This window comes from Electrona antarctica (genome assembly GCF_951216825.1).
Source record: "Electrona antarctica genome assembly, chromosome: 9".
NCBI classification, from domain to species: Eukaryota; Metazoa; Chordata; class Actinopteri; order Myctophiformes; family Myctophidae; genus Electrona; species Electrona antarctica.
Window position 1 is genome coordinate 8,900,087 of NC_136790.1, and position 24,662 is coordinate 8,924,748.

The following is a 24,662-nucleotide window of genomic DNA, read 5'->3' on the forward strand; positions in this document are numbered from 1 at the left end:
TCTACCGTCCGTTAGCTTTGTTATGCTTCTGACCCAATGGGCGCGGCCATTGCAGGGGTCGCTTTGTCCCAGACAAGCGTTTTCAACGGCCTGTAGCAGGCGCTGTGATACTCGCGGTCCACTTTTTCCACCACCGACCGAGAGAACAAGCACCAGCTTCGTCAACACACACGGAATGGTTTCATAGTAAAATGCGATTACGGATATTTGGCTCTTCAAAGTAAGTGTCACGCGCGATAAAACCCTGGCAGGACGCGACGGAGGGATTAAATAATGGTAGCGGTAAATGGGAGGAGCATTCAGTGATTTGGGTGATTTGGAAAAAAACCCGGTCCACCCGGTAACAAGATGTGCACATGCACACGCTCTACAGTGGGGGAAGTACAACAGACCAACAGCACGTGCACCAAGGCCCGCCCCACTCGATCATGATTGGAGGAAGGCCCCTCTCATCCTGATTGGATGAAGCTTTGCCACCCAAAGCCCAAACCGAAACTAGGGTTTTTTGACCCCAGGGGCTCACTGGGGACAGGGAGGAACTCCTTATATGGTCAGCACACTTTATAGTAGGGAGGATTATCCAAAAAATAAGAAAAAATAAGTGATATTTGAATTAAGTTAAATCACTGAATATACCTTTAACACTAACAGGTATAAATATAGTCAATGTGTCCATAGACAATTGAATCTACCCCTGGTTGGTAGTGTGAGTAGAACAGAGTCAATCCACAGTGAATAGTACTATCGCAGTACATACAATACAATAATAGCCTGTGTTTTGTTTTCCCACGCTCTTCAAACGTGTGGGCTTTTAAAATGGAAATTATTGGTATAATGCTGGTATCATCTTTTCACAGAGAATTTCACACATTTAAGTGGATGTCCTTTACTCAATTGACTTCATTAGTGCAGCATCTATCTCAGCTCTAATATTCTAATAAGATATACAGTGTTTACAAGTGACACACTTTAAACTGGTAAGTTTTGAATTAACCTTGTAAACAATCTACCGACCAGAATAATTTAAACCAAGCATATTTTAGTTGTATTGTTGACCTACTGTAAGTCTAACAAAAGAAGATACTGTATTTTATTCAGAAAGCCAAAGATGATGCACAGATTACATGATTTGCACGCAAGCACGCACGCACATAGACAGCCTCCATCCCTTTATCCATCACTGTGCCCGAATAGAATGGCCAGATTAATGGGCACCTGATCCGAGCCATAAGTTATTCTGCGGAGAAAAAGATCCGGTGTCATACGCAAGCAGGCCTGTCCAGACACAATGACCCCTTTCTCAAGTGCAACCAGAAACCATCTCCACTGCTGCTTAATATTTCAGAAAAATGAAACGAGCGCTGCTCATTGGCTATTCCTCACTTCTCAATCAGGGACTGTTACAGGACAGGATGTGTGGTGACAGGATTAATGGACCAGAAGGAATCTCCTTGGATACATGGGGGAAGTACACTGATGTTACAGACAGTGAAGGCAAATGCATTTTGATTTGCAGGTTTTGTTTCATAGATCCTCTTAGTAACAGTAGTACAAGTAAAACAAACTATCACGGTAAGCTTGAAGAATATGGTTCAATTGATTAGAGATCTTTTCTCTCTGAATGACAGTACATGACAGTTGAATGCCAATTAGCTTGAACTTGAATAGAAAGTTCAAGATTAATAAAACAAACATGTTCTTAGAGTAATGATAGACAATGAAATGTTGCACAATTCATGGGATGAAAAGCTAAACTTTTCAACCAGTACATTTAAATTGGTATTATAATTTTCCTTTTAGCATTTCTGTTTTATCCACCAGCACAGTGTGGAGAGACAGGAAAGCAAGTGCAGAAGGAGAGGCTATCATTCGACACTAGGCTTTGACATGAACAGGACTGAATCACGACCAGGCGTGGACGCACATGGCATCCTATGTCGTTCTCAGCCTCTTGTGGCCTTTCTGTGGTAGGATGTGTGTGGACTACCAAGTCAGCTTAAAGGGAGATTACCATAGATCTTTCTCTGACACTAGTGGCAGGCAAACACTCATGAACATTCCTTGATGAAGTCAAGTCAACGGAAAAAGAAAAATAGTTTGAGTGAAACAAATAAAGAGAGAAATAGGACATAGGAATGAACTCAACGAGAGGGAAAGCGAGAGATAAAGTGAGCTGCAACTTTAAACACTAATCTTCATCCCACTGTGCCTACTATGCTTACTCCTATTAAAATAGTCTTCCTTTTGAGGCATATGAAGGGTGATAGATCTAAAGCGGCTTACTGTGGATTGATGTTGGATCTATTATGTGTGTAGGTGGCGGTGCTATATCTGTGAGGTGTACTTAACTCTTAATATGGTGTGATGTAACATGTACATGACGACAAATCATCGTTTCTCTTTTTTCAATGCAATAATAGGCCTATCTCACAGCCCGCTTTTCACGCCCACTTCCGGTAAATAGTGGTGTCTTTAACATTAGCATTTACACGTTTTTTTCTCTGGAGAATCTAAGTACATTTTCCAATGTAAAAATGTGACAGACCAATATTATTATGAAGCAAACAAGATGGTAAATCAGCTCGAACAGATAGAACAAACCTTACCTTGAGAAAACAAAAGTTGTAGACTTCTTAAATTACCTCTGTTAACATGTAGCGTCTATGGAGTGGCGTCACGCTATCACCACTAACCCCGAAAGGGGGCGTATTAAGGGGGGCGGGGAAATTCTGTGAGATAGGCTTATTCCTCAAGAGTTTTGATTAATTACATTAAATATCAAGTCCCAGCCATAACTACGTATAAACCAGTTTCAAAACCCCTTGGTGTTGTTTGAGTAACAGTCTCCCAGAAATTCCTTTTTCTGTCTTATTGTAATCCACTTTAAAGTGCTTACAAATAAACTTGCTTTGCCTTTAGATTCAAATTCAAAGTCTTCTGCTTTCTTAGACAACACCAGAGAGATAACATCTGAGATAGTATATGGTTACGACCCTGCTACTATACGTGAGAATGTATACAGTGTGTACACAGTAACTGGCTTCCATCGGGACACTGATTAACCATTAACCACACTAACACCGCTGACGGCCCTATATTGGCGGGTCATTATTGGCCAAATGTATTTATTTAATTTGAAAATAGTGGAAATGGCAGATCTGCAAGCTCACAAAACATCACGATGCGTTGTGAGCTTGTAGATTGACTATTTCTGTTGTTCATCACAGGCTCTAAGAGGGTTAAGGCATCCAAATTATTACCACATGTGGCTCCTTATAGTCGCTGAACTGTGTCTGTGTTGACTGCATGCATAACTGTGACATTCTGGGTCAATTACCGGGTTAGCTGTCCCTTTACACTGCCCTGTCATCATCATAATAATAATAATACAACTATTTGTATAGCACCTTTCATGAGTCATGACATGAAATGCAGCTCAAAGTGCTTTACAGAGCAATGGAGAAAAAAAGAAAAGAAAGCAAGGCATAAAACATTAAAATAATAGCAGTAATGCAATACAGTGAGGACATGAATAACAAGGAATTTAAAACATCAATTAAAAGCAAGAGTGTAGAAGTAGGTCTTGAGCTGTGCTTTAAAAGTGTCTACAGAGGCTGCCTGTCGAAGGTATAGTGAGAGTTTGTTCCACGCCGTAGGCCTGTGGAAGCAGAAAGCTGCTTCACTGTGTTTTTTAGTTGTCATTTTTGTAGGCACAGCGAGCAGGCCAGCAGTAGAAGACCTGAGGGGGGCGGTTTGGGACATATTTAGGCAGGCAGTCATGTAGGAAGTCATGTAAGAAGGTGCGAGACCATTGAGAGCTTTATAAACAAGTACAATAATTTTAAAATCAATCCTAAAAACAACCGGAAGCCAATGCAGGGAAGCTAAAACTGGAGTAATATGTTCTCTCATCTTAGTTTTAGTTAAAACTCTGGCTGCCGCATTTTGGACAAGTTGTAATCTGTCAGTGGTTTTCTTTGGCAGTCCAGAAGAATGTGCATTGCTGTAATCAAGCCGAGAAAAAACAAAGGCGTGGATCAGCGTTTTTTAATAACGGCTCACCCCCGAGTGACATAACAGTCTGAGCAGCCAGAAAAGACCAAAAACGTTCTAACTTTATCTTTCTGCTTCTTAGACACTTGTCCTGCTAAGCCTGGGAGGATGACATGCATGCAGAGGTACGTTATTCCTCTTAGTTCCACACCCCATTGAGCAGCTTCCCCGATCAAACGGTAGTAGAGATGTCAGTGCAACGATAGAGCTCATGCACCCTCACTGCCCAGCTTCACATGAACACGGTCGATGTGTTTGTGTGCACGCCCAGCCAAGCTGGAGGCACCTCGGAGGTTTCTTCTAAGCCCTAGTCTCTCTCTGCGGTGGTGGGCAGTGACTTTTAGCCCTGTGCCACCCACCCGTGCCACCAACATGGTCGACAAAGACCAGATCCAGCGTCCTCTAGACTAGAGCAGTGCTTCTCAAACAGTGGGTTCGGAATCGGGACCCATCTTATGGGTCTTCTTTCCTTTTCCTACATAACAAAAATTATAATTAATGATCAATAATCAATTTAAATCTAAAAAAAAGAAAAATCTAATTACATTGTTTTTTTAAGAAGTAGTGAAAACAGCAGATCTACAAGCTCACAACGCATCACTTCACTTTGCATTGTGAGCTTGTAGATCTGCTATTTTCACTAGTTTGGGTCCCGCCGGGCAAATTTATCTTTTGGGTCTTGCACTAAAAACGTTGGGAACCACCGCTCTAAAGTCTACTACCCTTAGGTTTTATAAAAACAGCTCTAAATGCAGCCCCGACTACACAGGCAGCTGCTTACACTTGAACACTCCAAAGACATGGACTTTCAGACCCTCACACAGCATGTCACTCTATCCTGTGGTTTCATTGATTTGGGGACGGAACACGTGAGCCAGGCTCGCTCAGTGCATACAGGCTAGCGGACGCTCTAGCCCTGCATCATCAAATGCACATCATCCAGTTACAAGTAGACATTACATTTACAGTGATCAGGCCTGGGTTATCATAGGACGCCAGAATCAAATCACATTTAGGCTGCTGCCATGCATTCATGCCAAAGGGGGCTGTCTGCCTCATCCTGGGTACAGTAGCAGAGGAAATGTGATCATGTTGCTCGGTAATGGCACAGGATAATGGTCTATTCACTTAGATAATCCATTCATCCTGAGAGAAAAATCAAGCGCACTGAGCATTTCCTGATTTTTATGAAGTAATTGGGGCTCTAGCTCTTCATAATCAAATGTGTGCAGTGAAGCGGTCTGGTGCACTGTTTTCTCAACCGATTTTGTACTTGGAAATGACCGTTGCATTGACCATGTACTCAAGACCAAAATAACAATATATTAGTCAAGGAACATTGACCAATATTCATCTACTACGGTTGATCTTTTGGCAACAACACTGTCAGAACAGCGTGTGATCCTCCACCCGCCCACCCCCCTCTGGGTTCCTCCACCCGCCCACCCCCCTCTGGGTTCCTCCACCCGCCCACCCCCCTCTGGGTTCCTCCACCCGCCCACCCCCCTCTGGGCACTGCACTGGTTGAGAGAGACGTTTATTTTGGTCCTTTTAGACACTAATTGAGTGTAACGCAAACCAATTCAATCCATTCAATTTGCATCTGTCATTTTAGAATCTATACAGCAACATTTGTTTTCAGAAAACTATTACGATTACAAAGCATTTGTAAAATCGGCCTAAAAGGTCTAAATGTGTAACCTCGGCCGGGCCTACCAAATATCTACCACTCCCAAACATCTACAGTACCAAGCTTATAAGCTTCAGGCTGTACTACTTGTAGTGGTGGAAAGTAACTAAGTACATTTACTTAAGTACAAATTTGAGGTATTTGTACTTTACGTGAGTGTCACATTTTCAGTACTTTTACTTCTACTCCACTACATTTCAGAGACAAATATTGTACTTGTACTCCACTACAATTATTTACTTACTGGTTACTGTAGATTTTGATTATTATTATAAAGCATTAACAGTTTCAGGCCTATACACATTTTGGACCATTTTTCAAAAGATTTGTATACATTTGAAAACTTGTAATGAGACATTCTGCATAATGAGTTGTTTCTACTTTTGGTAGCCTACTTTAAGTACATTTTGATACCAATACTTTTGTACTTTTACTCATGTAAATTTAGAATTTAGTGCAGTACTTTTTCCACCACTGACTACTTGTCAATCAGTACGTGTCCTACTCGACACCAGGGTTACATGGAAGAGTAGGGAGACCACACCAACCACAACAGATGTAATAGTTACATATTGTATATACACATACTGTACTGTATCTACCATCCATAACCAATAATGTTGAATTTAGTAAAATAATATGTGTGTCGTTATTATAGTATTCTGAGCAGAAATCATAGTGTTAAAAACATGGCCAGCAAGCACGTGTCCTACTTTTAAATGTAGGTTGCTACAGTTCTGTTACAACCAAGGAAACCATGATAAGGAAATAAGTAACACAACAGCCCATATAAGAAAACCTAGACTGACTGTTGTTAACCACTTTAACACTGGTGTCCCTATTTTCTCTATGTCAGGTACCAAAAAAGCAAGTGACTAAACCAAAAAAGCGGATGTACAGGCTCTCACACAGTGTCATGATGCACGTCCTTGCATGGGAGCTTGTAGAAGGGCTGTTTTTGAAAAATGTTGAATAGGGCTGAATAATGGTTAATATAATGTACCAACAGTATGACTACAGTACAGTACAGAAACATGTACAAATGTGCACCAACAGTACATGCACATTCACGCTAACCTACGCACCCACCCACCCACATGCACACGCACACACACACACCTGCTGATAACTGTTCAAACATGAGCACCGGCACTGTTTATTTGAGAGGATCGCGGCCAATCCACTCTGGCTGAGAGGTTGAAGTCTGTTGCTGTTATTTGCTCTTAAGAAAACTCAGATACTGCCCCTTGAAAGAAAGCAACCAGAGGGACATCGATAAAGGAAGCTGTGTTACAGAACGGAGTCGGCTGTGACATGGGATCACATATTGATGTATTGATTTAAAATCTATAGGGTGCATTGAGCTGCCTAAAGGCTGCATGACTCACAGCTTTTAAAATGTATTAACTCGTTTCAGCATGTTTAAAGTAACAAATGTTGGCTAACTGTAGTATACATACCATTTATAATCATACACTTCTTACACTATACACTTCTTAATGGGACATGTTACTATATGGTCTCATCCAGTGTAACTTTTTAAGTAGCCTATTTTAATTCAGTTTTTGTTCCATATGAAATAAATGCACGTTCCACACACACTGCAGCAAAAACTACTAGAATACACAGTTGTTGTAAAGTAATGTGTGACCATACAAATAGGCACATCAAGTAGAGAGAACTACAGAGATTTGAGTTGTGGAAAACCACAACCAACCCTCCTCTCAGAGTTATTTTCTCTCCTTTTCATTCTTATCTTGAGCTCACATTCAGTGCAAATGTTATATTAACACAGTTCACACTTCACAGTAGCCCCTTCCCAGTGTAGCTGCGTATCACTTAAATTTCATAATGTTGCACTGGCTTGAGTGTTACTTGAAGTAACAGTACTGCCTCAGAGAAAACGAACGACGACAAAAGATAAGTTAACACCTGAATCTCTTTTTTTCCTTTTGTGCCAGCTGAACCTCTTACCTGACTTGACCAGTCCTTCTCTGGCTCTGGTAGGCTGCTCGGGGCAGTAGAGGCTATGGCTCATTCTCTGGGCCATCTCTGGGGCTTCTTCCTCATGTGTGTGTATCAATGTGCGTCTCCTGGTATGAGCTGGGCTCTGTGTGCGTGTGTCAGTGAGCCCTACATGAGTGTGTGCTGTTGTCAGACTGGGCACCCTAGCGTCTGTCCTTTAGACATGCCTCCCCTCGGCAAAGGGCGAGCGTAAACAGTCACATGACCACTCCTGAGCATTCCACTGCCACCCCTGACTCTCCCTCCCCTCAGCTCCCACTCTGCCTTCGCTCTCTCCTTCTCTTCCTCCCTCCCATCCGTCTCAACTCAAACCTGTTCTCACTCTCTCCCACGTGTGTGCTCTCTCTCTCTCTCTCTCTCTGGTCACAGCCTAGCTCGTTCTCACCACCTCTCACTGCTGTGTTGTTAACTTATCGTGCTCACAGCCTCCCACATGCACTCACTGACTCTTTTTCCAACCCTTCCTCCCTCTCTTGTCTCTTTCCCTCAGTCTTTCTTTGGCTGTCTTCCTTTTTCTCTCCTGCTATGTTCTTCTCTTCCTCTGTCTTTCTGTGGCTCTCCATCTTCCTCCCTTTATTTGCTACCCCTCCCCTCTCTCTCTCTCTCTCTCTCTCTCTCACTATCTCTCTCTCTCTCTCTCTCTCTCTCTCTCTCTCTCCACCCTTCTCTTTCCATCCACTCTGATAGTCACTTGTCTCTTGCAGGCAGGATCAGCTGAGGGTTTAATCTCAAAGGCTTACTGCTCATATTAACTACAAGTCATGAATGTTTCATTCTGTGTGCTAGCTCTTAGCAGCAATACCTGCAGTAGCAACAGTCATAGCTTACACCCTCTCAAAATGGTCAAACCTTACTAGATTATTTTTTTAAATCTGTGGACGTTTGATTTTTAGTCTTTTCTGCATCTCATCTTTTCTTATTGTGGGCTATCTCTTATTTCTCCTTGTACATTTAGATGCATTTATCTGATGTTGATTTACAATTTCTACATCACCAACATTTCAAGCAGCCAACAGGAAGGCATACCAGGGTTAGAGCAATACATTAGTGACCATATTTCATCGTTCAATTTCTGAGATTCCACAATGATCATGTTACCGAGAAGGGCTCGGAGCGGAGGACAAGTGCTCGGAAGAAGGCTAGAAGCACCACAAACTACTATACCATACATGCCAATGGCCAAAGGAAAAAAAATCTTAATTCATAATGTAATATTTTAAAATACTACTTTTTAGAACGAGCGACCATTCACTTTCCTCTGACCTTGGGAGTATCAATATTAAATATTGATTTGCACTCCCAAGCTTATTTTGTGAAAAGTGAGCCACTACTTTCTAAAGACCTTATAGTCGTTTAGAGGCCTTATTGTTTAAGCTTGCACACCCAATGCGTATCATCAAAGCTGTGATGTGACTCCCAACGCATGGCTTTTGAAATGTCATCATATCTGGCAGCCAAGTCTATGGACATTTCATGTTTGTTTAGGGCACTGATGTAACGACGTGAGACGTCATGTGGTCCATATAAATACATCATGTGACTGATTTTGTCTTATACAATAACACACATATGAGGTCAGTCCGCTGAACCCCCAGGTTGGCAGAGGAAGTGTAGCGCCCAGGATTACATTAGATAATTGACACTGGGTGAAAAAAATGGGTTGCAAATTCGTGGGATAAAAATTAAAAAAGAAAATGTGCAGGCTTCTAAAAGTCAAAATGATGCTTAATTTCAACATTACCAGGCACCTCACTTCACATGAGTGTGATTTATTTTTTGAGCGGTGCCTCTGCTCCATTAGCAGCTATGTCTGTCCCTATGTCTGTCCCTATGTGTGTCCCTATGTGTACGTGTCTGTTTAAGCACGGAAAGCTACAACACGGTACTCATTTCTCGACCGTTTCGGACGCGGGAAGGCCTGCCGGAACTGGGCCGGCCCCTGGGCGCGTTCCTGGGGGTCTGGATGTTCCGGGGACCCCCCGGGAACCCCCACATGGTAACTGCCATTTCTCGACCGTTTTGGACGTGGGAAGGCCGCCCGGGGGTCCGGGGGTCTGGATGTTCCGGGGACCCCCACACGGTAAATGTTTTCCAAAAATAATCAAAGTACAGTACAGAGCACAGTACACTACAATACAGTAAAGAGCACAGTACAGTAACTATAACAATAAATGTATAGTTGCACCGTTCAGTTCACACAGGTGTGATTTTTTAATAATAATCTATCTCATATTATGAATACATAAAAAAGCTTGTATTTTATACCCTTGTTGTGCTCACCCTAAAGTATAATCATGGAGTATTTGGTTGTTATGTATCATACAGAGTTCAAAGTTGCCTGTGTTGCTATACTTTTCACTCGGGTCTATGATTAGCCCAAAGAGACGCGCTTGGTTTAACAACTGCTTTGATCTAATATCAAAGCATCTCTTCGACCGTGTGGCAAATTGTATTGTGCGGGGATTGTTATGTTTGAGTCCAAATGAAATATGAGCATTCCTGAAAACCATGCTGAGTGAAGGTGGGCATTCATTCAAGTGGCTCGGTTAGCAGGACCATACCTCGCATACATTGATTGTGCAAGGAGTGAAGCCAAAGAAATAATTTGATCACTTTGGAAATCTGTGGGTTTGACATACTATACTGATGAAGACAGCATGTTAGTGTAGCATTACGCGGAAGCAGGGATTGAACCTGGGGCTCCCACTCGCCAGACCAACTCACAACCTACCGTGCCAATAGGGCTGAGCCCGATTGGCGGCAGGGCTGTTGTGGGCTGGGTCTTGGCTGGGGGCTACAATCACCCCCCAGTTTTTGAGGTGCGTCCTCATGCTTCTCACTTCACCCTGCGGACCGCCCACATGATGTCCCTCACGCGAGGATATCATGCTCCACGTCTTGCCGACTACGCCAGGATGTGGCGTAATGCTTCCGCCAGACCAACGCGCAACCCACCGTGCCAATAGGGCTGAGCTGTTGCGGGCTGGGTCTTGGCTGGGGGCTACATTAGCATAACGATGAAGACATTTGGTAAACCGGCGAGTTCTCCAGTATTCATCCATCCACACCCGCACTAACACCATTCGAAGGTACATGCTTATCAAAAATACAAAAAACATCGACCGGCTATGTTCACTATATTTTAGATATGTCTTAAAGGGGAATACCACTCATTTTCAATATTTTACTATGTCATAAATATACCTTAGAGTTGTGTGGAACTAATAAAAAAGTCCCCCCCATTATGTGTTGCCTAGAACTGGATCAGTAACATTATGAAGTATTGTTACTTTATTATGAAGTACATAGATGTACTTCATAATGTTACTGATTTTTGAGTGGTGCAACCACTCCTATAGACAGCTATGTGTGTGGCTGTGTCCCTGGGTCTGTCCCTGGCTGTGTCCGAGCACGAAAATAGCGTTATAGCGTTTGTTCAACACCAAGTGTCACTGTTGCACAGCCTAACACACAGACGCACACAGGCCAGGGAGGAGGGCTTGTACAGTACAGTACAGTACAGTACAGTACAGTACAGTACAGTACAGTACAGTACAGTACAGTACAGTACAGTACAGTGCAGTGCAGTGCAGTACAGTACAGTACAGTACAGTACAGCACCACTCACTTCAGACGGGTCTGATTTTTTTCAGACCTCCAGTTCTAGGCAACACAGAATGGGGGGACTTATTTATTATTTCGACACAACAACTTTAACTCTCTATATTAATGACATAGTAAAATGTTGAAAATGAGTGGTATTCCCCTTTAAGCGGTTTGTTGTCCCTTCTTAGAAATGTAGTGGAGCTGTGGAGTCAAGAGTACACTATTTGTCTTTTAATCCATTGAGACCTGGAACGCATCCATGTCACGTTAGCGTTTAACCACATTAACCATTAAACCGTTTTGGGGCGGGAACCCCTTTTGGTGTTTTAAACATTGTTATAATTTAGCTATTGAAAAATAGCAGATCTACAAGCTCATAGCGCGCCACCGAGTGGCGCGCTATGAACTTGTAGGTCTGCTATTTTTGAAAAATCGTTAAAATGTGCCTCAAATCTTTCCGAAAATTGTCATGATTTAGAAAACTTTTTTTTTTAAAATTTTGACGTCAGGCCTGAATGGGTTAAACGTAGTGGAGTGAAAGTCAAATATCCAATGCACTCTGTTTCCGTCCACCACCACTGGAAATGATCAATGAGCTGGCTTTGCTTCATGTTACCAATCCTGGTAACTTACAACAGCGACCCTTGATGAGGACAGAGTGTGCTAAATCCTGATTTATACTTGGTTGCATGCCGGTGTGGCGGTGTTGCACACCAATAATAGCACATCTACAAGCTCAGATCGTATCGCAGTGCGACATGTTGTGGTCTTGCAGATCAGCTATTCTCAGTGCACTGTCTACACTGGCACGCAACCGAGAATTAATATTACTGGCCCCACAGGTTACTCTACATACAAACAATGGGGCAAAAAAAATCCAATAAAAGTTTAATCACATAATTACTACAACATCCACTAGTAGCTATGTGCTCTCCTGTGAAATCTTCACTAATTGTTTTTGGGAGGCTGTAAGCCTCCAAACACAATACTGTTTCAAAATTGTATAAACTAATGGGATTGCCAAAGCACATGTACTGCTTCAAATTAGATCTCATATGACATCCAAGCTTTCCCCCAAATTTGAAATTACCAATAAATTAATGAATTAAATTAATACAAAAACAAACAAACACATTCTTGCAAGTTTTATGACCTTTTCTTTTAGACTTTATCATCTCTCCTTTTGTTTTTAGACTCGGAATAGCAAGACATTCAGGTAAAGGTTTTAAGCTTCTGAGATGCACAAACCCTACTTTTCCTGCTAGGAATAATTCAATAATTCACCTGTACTGGAACAGACAGTGGCCTTGTGGTTAGAGTGTCTGCCCTGAAACTGGGATCCCTGGCCGGGTCATACCAAAGACTGTAAAAATGGGACCCAATGCCTCCCTGCTTGGCACTCAGCATCAAAGGGTTGGATTGGGGGGTCAAATCTACTAATCAAATGATTCCCGAGCGCGGCACGGCTGCAGCTCACCGCTCCTTGGCTGCGGCTCACTGCTCCAAGAGATGGGTCAAATGCGGAGAACAAATTTCACTGCGGTAACGTGTGTGACAAATCGTATGACTTTGACTTTGACTTATTTTGAAGGAGCCAAAAACCACAACCGGATGTTACTTATGTTACTTACGATGTGTGTTGTGTCGGGTCGGATATCCTTCTATCGCGTGGTGACGAACCAACCAGATTGGCCGGGAACCAGGCTATAACCAACCAGGGCCCAGTATTCAAATATGGGGCGGGACATTGCACAAATAAATCGCTGAGAGGGACGAGACTAATATCCACGCAGTGATATAAGTATCGCTACGCGAGGCTACGTCCGACTAGGCCGAACGTCTACACGCACACAATTGACCATGTTTGGGTGAAGGAAGCTGGCGGGGTGGGCAATATTTGTCGCTGCGTCAGCGATTTTTTTTTACTTAAGTACAGTACTTTAGTTGTGACGCAAACGTACCACAAGAACAGCGCGGTGGTTACTACATAGAAGCCAACCAATCATATCAACTACCCAGAAGACTTCCGTCAGTCTTCCGGGTCCTTCAAAACGCCACTGAGCAACTATTGAAATGAATAGCAGGGGGGAGGGACTGTCGCTCCTCATCCGCTCTCTAGATACATTATATAAGTAACTCTATGGTCTCCTCAGTCCTCACACCCCAGTAGGTTACAACAGCAGTGGCAATACAGAAATGTTTCGGGATTGGGAGACAAAACAGGGACAAAAATAAATTAAAATAATTCACAATAATGTGTGTCAGTGTGTGTTGGCGTCACAAGTTTGTTCCCATACCAGACTCACCCACAATGTCATGGGCTCAAATTGGGCTCATGGCCTGTTCCAAAATGTTATCCTGTCTGTCCGGCCCTTCTTTCACGCGGACTGCCCATTATTCCGACATCCCGTTAGTCTGACTACGTGGCCGGTTAAGACTCACCCCGTGGCTTTTGCGTGCGGTTATGGTAATAGGGTTTGGGATTGGCTTAGTAATGGATCAGACTAATGAGCGGAAGGAACAATTACACGTTACCTCTTTAACGACAGACAAATAAAATCTACGGAAACACTTCCTAAGAGGTAGCGAAGTGGCACAGGCAAGGCAGCTCATGGCCAACAGGTCCATTACACCTCTACGTACATGGAAAGCAGAACGACAAGGTGGGATAATCATCCGAGGTTGGGTCACATTGTTCTCTAAGAAGGGCTGTAATGTGATAAGGCCATGCAGACCTACCTGAACCGTTGGGGTTTCCATTAGAGTGTTTTCCATTTTTCACACACTGCTGCTTTGCTGGTCGCTCGTGATCAATGTTGTAGGCCTTCTGTGCGGAGGAGAGGATAGAAAGACATAATAGTTTCAATGTAGACATGGTAGGCTATTGCAGAACATTATAAATCAGAATTCATGTAAATTTAGCAAGTTGGCGTTGCTGGCATCATAAAATGTGTGTGAAACTTGACATCTAATGGTGAAAAGTGCCAGTTGGGGGGGAAGACGTTGGTCCGATGTACCAACAGTCTGACATACGTGGCGGGTCACCCGTGACGCCGACACTCGTGACCAGTTAAATCACACGCGTAGCTCAACCGTGGCTTCCGTGTGCGGTTAGGGTTAGGTTAGGATTTGGGTAGGACGTCGGACCAAAGTAGTGTCAGACTGTTATCAATCAATCAAACTTTATTAAAGACACAAGGTCCATAGTGACGTAAAAAAACGAAACATACAAATACAGAGACAAACTAAAGGCAGACATTGTCTACACAAAATCACAAATGCATACTATACAGGCTTACACTGTTAGTATGTCGGACCAAAGATATGCAACCTGCCAGTTGATGTCACTACCTGTTTACTCTAGAGTGTGACAGAGTCAGGACCAACTGAGAAAGGAAACTCCTGGGCTACTCCTGTCATGACCTCTGAGAAAGTTGGCAGAGAAAATGACAGGAGGTGTAGCCACTTTGCTTCAGGTTTCGATATCCAGCATTTGGCTGGGTTATAGGCCTACCTGTACTGTCATGGGTCAACTCGACAGAGCAAGACCTTAAAGTAAGCAAAGCACTTGCATAGAGGACTCTGAATGGCATGGCCAGTCAAGCAAAGCCTTTTGTCTGTGTCTGCAGAGTCCGTTCTCCTATAGTAAGGTGGCGAATGCTGGTCCCTGATGTCTGCCCTATAGAATCCCTTAATCTGCTCGCCCGCCACAGCTTGAACTTTATATAGTAGATCACCTAGGCATTTGTCGTTGCCTGAGGTAGTGAGGTTGGACCGTGTTTGAGGGCCAATTTTTGTCCATGTCTGACATATTTGTTTTCTGCTGGTTTCCCCTCTTATTCCCCTAACATTATTCCCCTATCTGCTGATCTAGCACAACATATAACGGAATGCCAGTGCAGTACCCTGCTTTTTACCAAAGATGTCAGACTTCACACAAATTTAGTTACCCTTTAATATACTGCCATTAGAATGCTACAATGCTCCGCAGAGGAGCACAGAATGGAATTAACCTTCATGTCCCCTCTAAGTAAGAAACAGTTTCTCTCTCTCCTTTGCCATCATCCATCTTATCCATCTTACTTTTGCTCCCTTCATTTTTTTTGTCCTTTCCCCTCCCCTCCCCAACCCAAAACTTATTTCTCTGTTTAATCTTATCATCTGCCTTCCCATTGTCTTTAAAACATCACTTAGTGGAAATGTTTACTGTTAATTGTGTGTGTGATAATGGTTTGGTGTTGAATTAAGAGTGTTTGTTCAATCAAACAGATTAGATTCCTCACAACAATTTGCGTAGCAGTGTTAAACATGTACTAATATTACTCAAACACTGACATATTGTTTCTACAGGGCCATTTCTACAATATGAGTTAACAGAGAAGATTGTGTGCACATCTTTTGCCTGTATTTAGGCCAGTTGCTGGACGCCAATGCATCAATGCAAATATCGGCTTTTATCCAAAATAAATAAAGGAAGTCCATGGAGCTCTAAAAACAAGTGTGCGCCGTGCGGATGTTCCTTATCCTTCTCCTTACAATATGAGTTAACCCTTTTCTGCTTTGACATTGGACTTTGGACGATTATACACTTCCCAATCCCAAAATTCTCAAATTGGGGACCAAGGACCCTCAGGGTTCCTTGAGGGAGTTCGTAATGGACCCTATAGCAAGTCTGTAACTCTGAGAGGGTCCATTTGTTCCATTATACATACAGTCATGGGGTTCCTTGAAATTTAAAAGGTTTTGGTATACCACTTTAGTTTATACACTTTGTTATGGGGGTCCTTAAGTTAAACAGTTTGGCTACACTTAGCCTGGTTTCCAGCCTGAGTTGCTGCGTTTGGTGAATTAGTTTCGTCAGCTCCAAGTGACAAAACAAATTCACGGAACGCAGCGAATCAGGCTGGAAGCCATGTGCTGCAGGCTAGGTACCACTAGCACTGGCTGCACTGCACTAAATACTGTAGGTATATCCTAGAAAATAGCTGATCTACAAGTTGCGAACTTGTAGAGCTACTATCTTTCTCAACCCTCACTCAGTCCTCCCTCTCCCCCTTCATCCCGCTCTCTGGCTGGGTTCCAGGGCTCTACTCTCCTCCATACCAGAGCCTTGCATCCTCCAGCCCCTTCCCAGTGGACTGGATCTTTTCAGACACAGGGACACTTGGACAGCCCTCTCCGATGGCTGAATGGATATTGTGTTGGTCTTCTATGGTTGCTAGGAGAGTCTGCCTTAGGCTTGAATGTGGTGACAAGGCCCTTACTGTCTTAGTCCCCGTCCCCCCCTTTCCACCACCACCACCACCACTAGCAAAGGGTGTGTGGGGGCTATTGAGGTGTGAGGTGAATGCTGCTCACTGCATGGGAATGTGTGTGTGTGTGTGTGTGTGTGTGTGTGTGTGTGTGTGCGTGCGCGTGCGTGCGTGCGTGCGTGCGTGCGTGCGTGCGTGCGTGCGTGAGGGTGTTGGATTTGGGAAGGGGATAGCTTTAATGAATGATCTCTTTCTCCTATAAATTGGCTTCTGTTGTCCGTGTGTTGGAACAGGGAGTTCCACTCTCCTCTCCCCAGCTCAAGCTTCATGTCAGCATATTGATAATAGTGTAGTAGTGACTGAGTGACCTTGAGGAAACATCCTTCTGCGTAGACGCTCCTTGACTTATGTTAACGTACAACACCAGGACGATAATCAGCCAAATGACTGTACCAAATCCTGTGAAATCAACTCTAAAATGGCATTTAAATCTCTCTTCCAGTCCTGAGTTGACACGCATTACTCTGAGATAGAAACTTTACTCTGTGCTAATCGATATGCTTTGACTTCCTGTGGTGGGACCTTAGGGTTAGGTTTAGGATGTACAGTACATGTTACATGGATAGTATGCATAGTGTACAATATAGTACATTATACTGTATATTATGCACATACACAGTGCATGCATCTACAGTACACACAGTAAAATCCTCTGTGTTAATTAATCAATTTGTAACTCAGGGAGGATACAAGTGTAATGTGTACACCTCCAGACGTTAAATCTTTTACAGTATCTGTCCCTTTTGCACAGAACAGAGATGGTCAAGCTTTGTTTGTACATGGCGCACCTATCTGACCTCCCTCTGACCTTGCTTTGATATAATTGAGGCCCTTCTAAGCAGTATTAGCAACAGCTCAGCTGGATCACGTAAGAAGTCATAAGCAGCAAAGCCTGTGCTAATAACTATGGAGTTGAGTTTGAAATGAGCTCAGTTGGAATTAATGTCTTATGATGTACGGTAAGTCTATACTTTCAATGATGCTTTCATTGTACTGAATAATACAGACATCAAGGGAATCATCCCACTGAATTATTCCTCACTTCAAAATAATTTAATTGTTCTGTTGTGAAATAGGTCAAATAGTGTAATGAAATGTATTGAATTTGGCCAGAACCATTTATTTCTTTGCGAAAAAAGTAGAATTTAGTTATATGTATCTTGTAGAGAAGGATTGCTTAACCTTCTAGTATAAACCAGAGACACCGCAACGGCGCAACAAGACAATCAAGAATGAAAGTCTTGCAACGGGATGGGAAATCAGTGTTATTTATTGCATATACTGGACAGAGCAGGCAGGCTGGAGCTTTGGTTGGGAGGCTGGCAGAGAAAACCAGCCTAATATCAACTACAGCCATACAGATACATTGAGAATAGAAATGCACATTTGAATACAACTTAGTTCCCCAAATGGAGCTATATTAGCCTGTGGTAACCAAGCTGTTGTCCATCACAATGTCTATTTGTCTATCAACTATTCATTACTACAGTTATGAGTTATTTGTCCAATACATTTGCGCAAAACCTAAAGGTGGAAGGTACAAAGGGCAGTCTGACATCTAGTGGACATGTGTGAAATGACACATTTTCATCCACCATGTTACCAAGATTCTTGAGGGGGGGCTCTGAAGAACTCAAATCTGCTTGGCTATGGAAGGGTCACTTCATGTCAAGCACTCTGCTTAATTACTGACCAAGTGACTGCTCAGCAAGCCCTGCCTGCACAACAGTTGCTGGTGTCTGGTGTATTTACTACCAGTACTTTATAGTGAAAGTATACTGTATACTCCTGGCCAAATATTACCCAATTACGAGTGAAACTACTTGCTTTTCAAAATACTTCTAAAGTACAAAGTACACTTTCTTTTAAATATAATTGGTTGCTGTGTTGCTGTCTTTGTACTGAACTTCCTCTGAACTTGAGAGACATCCATATTTCACTGTCAATTACGCCCACTCTGTAAGCAAATTCAATAAGCACAACAAAAGCCATGCAGTAACATAATAGAATAACCAAATATTTGTTACTTTATTGCAACATGGCAATGCATTCTTTGTCTGACAAAGAGCACACTTCATCATTACAACAGACAGTACAGGACAAGTACTAAGGATATGTTTAAATGACATGGAAAATCAATGCAAACTTTAGCTCTTGTTCAAAACATAATACAATCCGTTTTTGTTATGTTTGCTTTAAGGTGCAGTTTCAGTTGATATATCATGATATGCCAATGTTTACATACTGTGGACATCTACAGTAGGCCTATATTCTTATATGACATATCTGTCTGCATGTATATTTTATTTCTTTGAACTAGTTTTGGGGGTTGTCAAATCTCTCTTGTATCGTGTTAGCCATGTCTGAGATTTCAGCTGTATATTGTACTTGTTAGGGTCTGACAGGTGGACCCAAGTGCAGAACCCCAGAATAAGGCAGGCAGGCAGGCAGGCATACAGACAGACAGGCTAGCTGGTGGGCAGATACAGATTAAAATGTAGCTGATTAACTGAGAAGCTATTGGGTGAGTCACAGTTATAATGCAGTGAAGTAGGCTGGATAAATTACAAAAGTATACAAGACAAACAAGGGTCTGCAAGTTTATAGTGTCCTTAAAATCTTACGTCCTTAAATAGCCTTGAGGCTATGCCATGCGTGCGTCACACACACCCCTGAGATGAGGTCGCACAAGGAAAGGAAACCTGACAGTACTGCGTCTCCAACACATGACGTTATCTGGCTGCCTGCTGGTAAACAAGGGTCACTCAAACACACTAGCAGAGTGATACATTGGAATAGATCTGTGTGGCCTTGCAGGCTCAGACAGACAGACAGCATACAGTCAATACCATACTAATGCACATGCTGGGACCTGCCGCAGTGCCGGCCCAAGGTTTTTGCAAGGGGGCCCTATACCACACGTTGTCATGTCACCAATGCTTTTTGAAATAGGGATTGGTTAAATGAATTTCAGCAACATATATATATATATATATATTATACGATTTTGTAATCCATTTTTTCACCTGATGCCAATTGCCTAAGCTGTAATCCTGGGCGCTGTATAATGTCACAAATGCACTGGTGCAGAAAAATACAACCTTGATTGAATTTAATAACATTTATATTAGATGCCTGGGGATGTTGAGGTACGCTGCTGACTAACCTTTGTTTTTCACAAATTGTTTTCTGCTGTAATCTGTAAACAATGTGGCACACAGACCAGACCAAGACAGAACCTTTTACTTTGTAACTCCTATAGGTAACATTTGAAGTGTCTATTTGTACGTCTCTAAATGTTTTGATGATTTGAACATGGTGGACCCTATTGGAAACAAGTGTAATGCTTAATTGGGTCGTCCACTCACAGTTAACAGCCTTTGTATTGAGTTTGTGCTTGAAATGTACTGTAATTCTGCAAACTGTTAATACATTCTTCAATCAATCAATCAATCAATCAATCAATCAATCAGCTACAATCATAAAAAGCCACATTCCAGTTCCTGACCTGCAGTGGTGGAAAAAGTACTAAAAGTTTTTTTTACTTACTGTAAGTAAAAGTATCAGTACTGCACTATAGAACTACATTGTTAAGTAAAAGTCCGGAATTCAAAATTTACTTGAGTAAAAGTATAAACAGTATTGGTATATTTAAAAAAAAAACTCTTTATGCAAAATGTCTCATTTCAAGTTTCCCATGTATACAAATCTTGAAAATTGCAGATCGACAAGCATTGTGAGCTTGTAGATCTGCTATTTTCAAATGGCCGAAATGTGTAAAGTGGTTAATGTTAATAATAATACAAAGTAACTAGTAACTAAAGTTTTCAAATATAAGGATCAATATTTGGATCGAGATGTAGTGGAGTAAAAGTATTGGAAATCGGAAATACTCAAGTAAAGTACAAATATCTCACAATTGTACTTAAGTACAGTACTTAAGTAAGTGTACTTAGTTACTTTCCACCACTCCTGACCTGTCACCTCATGACAACAACACATACCAACTAAGGTTTATAAATGGCTTCCCTTCTGAAATAGAAATGGTATTTTAATCATTTGCGAAGCAAAGGTTGGTCAACATAACTCAACATCCCCAGGCTGATCTAATGCAAATGTCATAAAAAATGGAATAAAGCTTGGATTTAATTGGAATGGCTTTGCTTATTCTGAAATTGAAGCCGTCTCTTAAAAAAATACTTATAATCATGCCATTCAATGCCATTGCTTTGTCCTACACTGATCATGGTTAGAAGGTGTATTAAGTGTAAATAAATTATAGAAGCCAGTCAAGCCATACATTATAGTATATGGCATATAAAAACATCTCTAGGAATCGGGGTCATATTCATGTAAAATACCCGCAAGGAACTGTACAACTGGCCCAGGCGGTGGCGTAACCGTCTGGGCACCCGACTGGTAATCCAGTCGCAGTGTGCCGCGGGTTCGACTCCCGAGCCCGACACGGCCTTTACTGCATGTCTTCCCCCATCTCTCTCCCGTTTCCTGTCAGCCTACTGTCTGTCCCTTCAAAAACCAATAAAAGGCGTAAGCCGCAAAAAAAATAGGACTCCTGTCCTGAGCTCTGCCATGAATTCATTTCAAAATAGAGAATATGTCACGTCCACAAACTGCCTTGCTATAAAATACAGGTGTAGAACATGGCTCCTGTTCAGCGTTGGATCTGCACATACTGTGTAATGTGTATAGTGTGGAACAGTAAAATCCTCAGTAACAAATGTGGTTACACTGGTATTCACTCAGAGTTAAATTAACGCAGAGGACTTTACTGTGTGATCTCAGTTTCTGAATTATTCATGTTTCGTACCACAGAGCACACGTATCTGTCTGCTCTGCCTCCACGGCTCCTGCATTCCTCCTGTTTAATGGAGTATTATTACAGGCGAATGGAGGGCAGGATGTGTCTGAGGTGCTTTTTTTCCTTTTACCGAACCCTGTTTGAAAATGCTTATTCAACCACTTAAACCCCAGTCTTATAGAGGTACATCTCAACCACTTACAGAGTTACAACTGTACTTTGACCACTATTTTTTGGGTCAACACCAAAACTCTTTGTCAAAAATAGCCGATTTGCACGCACGCACACGCACGCACGCGCGCACACGCGCACACACACACACACGCACACACACAAAGGAGCCTGTCCTTTTAAACAGTTGATTTCTGATGGATGTTGAATGGAGTGTTTATCAAATGGTTGGGTTAAGCTTCAGGTTTAATCTTTAACTTCTTTAAGAGGAACATTTTCCACTTCACGCTCTGCTGATCATTGCTCTTCAATGCAAAAATGTCCACATAGTTAATGTGTACTCTATGATTGTTATAAACCTATATGTTTCACATACTAGTGTAAGCGAAACGTCTCGATTCAAGCAAGGGGAGATATGAACTATACTATCTACTGCCTAAGCTTCACCAATCACACACACACACACACACACACACACACACACACACACACACACACACACACACACACACACACACACACACACACACACACGCTCATTCACAGTATTGCTGTCGAAGTCAAAGTATTAAAATCACCTGCTGGCCCAACCTAACCCATACCTACACGTACCTTACCTAATCCTAACACACACATACTGTATGTAGCCTATAGGCATACACATGTGCACACACACACACACACACACACACACACACACACACACACACACACACACACACACACACACACACACACACATACACACACACACACACACTTATTAACATGGATCAAATGTTTCGGTCACTCAGACCTTGATAGGCATGTACGGGACTCCCTTTGTTCTGCTTTTCAAATTCATTATTCCAATGCACTGGTACATCTCACTGGTCCATCTCACTGGTCCATCTCACTGGTCCATCTCCATAGGTGTCATCATTCCAATGCACTGGTCCATCTCCATAGGTGTCATTATTCCAATGCACTGGTCCATCTCCATAGGTGTCCAATGCACTGGTCCATCTCCATAGGTGTCCAAAAATACTTCTTCTTCAACATTTTGAAAGTGAAATTGAATGTTCATTTTCCTCATAGACTTTTCAGAAAGTATTTATTTAAAGACGTTTACGCCACGGACAAAGCCAACTCTTGTCGTGACAAATCATGACAACAAACACAATTTTTTGGGCCGAACAAATAATTAGAAAGAAGAAAAAACGGCAGGTTACAACACTTGTTTTGTTGTTTTTCTTCTTTGTAATTATTTGTTTGGTCCAAAATATTGTTTGTGTTGTCATGAGTTGTCACGACTCGAGTTGGCTTTGTCCGCGGCGTAACCGTCTTTAAATAAATACTTTTTGAAATGTCTATGGGAAAAATGAATTGGGAATCATTTCCTGGGCCTGGCGTCGTCATGAAAGGGGGCGGGACGGGACTGCGACACTCTATATGGATCTCCATTACAATTTAATGAATAATGAGACTAGATAACATTAGCAAGTAATAACGACATTGGATTTATTGGAATACAGTTTATTTTTTTTTGCCTTTGCACATACATAAGGTTCCCCACGGACAGCGACGTTATGTAGGGCAGCTTGTATTCTCTGCTGGTATGGGCTGTCTCTGTGGTAAATCCATCTTGTGCCAAAGACCCACTGAGGTATAGATAGACAGATAGACAATCAAAGAATATCCCTGCCTTAAATGTACCAACAGACAGTAAATACTCCAACTATAGAAACATGTGTACTGCATGGATACGGTTGGTGTTTGGGAAGGCAACGTTGGCAACTACATGCACAAGAATGATTTCAAAGCTACAATCAAAATGACTTCTGACCTATAGCTAAGCCCCTCCCCAAACTGCTATGCTCCAATCACAGCTAAGCATAGCATGGGTTAGAGTTAGACAAACCTTTCCTATATGATAAAGCATTGTTTAAAAAAATATGTCACGCACATATTTTTCCAGTGTACTATATGGCAGGCCTTGTTGACAGATTTGGAAGATATTTTGAAGGTCTGGTTCCAAAAATGAACCAGTATTTAATGTGTAACAGTAAAATCCATGATATTTACTTACATTGGAATGAATGAGCCCGGCTGGAAAGTGTCCAAGTGGGAGTGTCTAAGTGGGAGAGGGCGGGGCTTAGCTAAAGGTGAATTGAACAGGAATTACAAACTAATGGACATCATGGCACAAAGACAGTAGGACCTCACATGCCGTACAAAGGTACAGACTTCAACATTTTTCAGCCCAAGGACCGCCTAGCTGAGAGAGAGAGATGAAGCAGGGACCCCCACTACATTGCATGCAGTTGTGCTGCAGATTCAATGTTTTAATAGATTTCATGATAGCTTCATTGACTAGCATCAGTGTTGTGTAAATTATTAATTATTTTTTGTTCATTTCAGACATTTAACCACTTAAAACTTCAATACTTCTTCCCCCCTAAACCCAACCTCTTTGACAAAATATTTTGTGGCTAATGTTCCTCAGAAGAGATACTAGGGTTCAAGTGGTTAATGTAAAAAGCAAACATCCTATCACAAAGATTTGGCAGATCCCCTCTGAGTACCTCTGAGGACCCCCTAGGGGTCCCGGACCCCCTGTTGAAGACCCCTGGCACAGACAATATAAATGGTAGACACATGCTTGCATCATGCGCTGTTTTCTGTATACAGAAATATCTATTCATGCTCCATGTACTGTACTGTATGTATTTTAATATGGCTGCACTCATCTCATTGTGAATCCCATAGCTGATGATATATACATTTTGACAAATCCAAACAGACATGGCCAGCAGAGTGAGACTGGCAAATTAAAGACCACCAAATCATAAGGGTCAGGAATTGGTCACATGTTCTGCCTCTACGTTGCCAAATGAGGCATATTGCCTTACATAACCACAGAGATTGTTCTGAAAATAAAACTCGTTGCTCTTTATCCACACGCTCTGCCTCCCTCTCAGAGGGCACAGGGCCGCCTGCAGTTCAC

General features: G+C 42.2%; 1 protein-coding gene across 2 annotated transcripts in view; it reads right to left on the reverse strand.

The window, feature by feature from the left end:
- LOC306929545 (protein FAM107B) overlaps positions 1–24,662 on the reverse strand; it is a 54,867-nt gene that overhangs the window by 24,670 nt on the left and 5,535 nt on the right. Inside the window, exon 2 of one of the 2 annotated variants that reach the window (XM_079510116.1) lies at positions 14,114–14,201. In XM_079510116.1, coding sequence (XP_079366242.1) covers positions 14,114–14,201 — 88 coding nt within the window. Of the gene's footprint in view, positions 1–7,717; positions 7,867–14,113; positions 14,202–24,662 lie in introns of those variants that run through there. The other variant, XM_079510117.1, reaches the window with a different exon arrangement.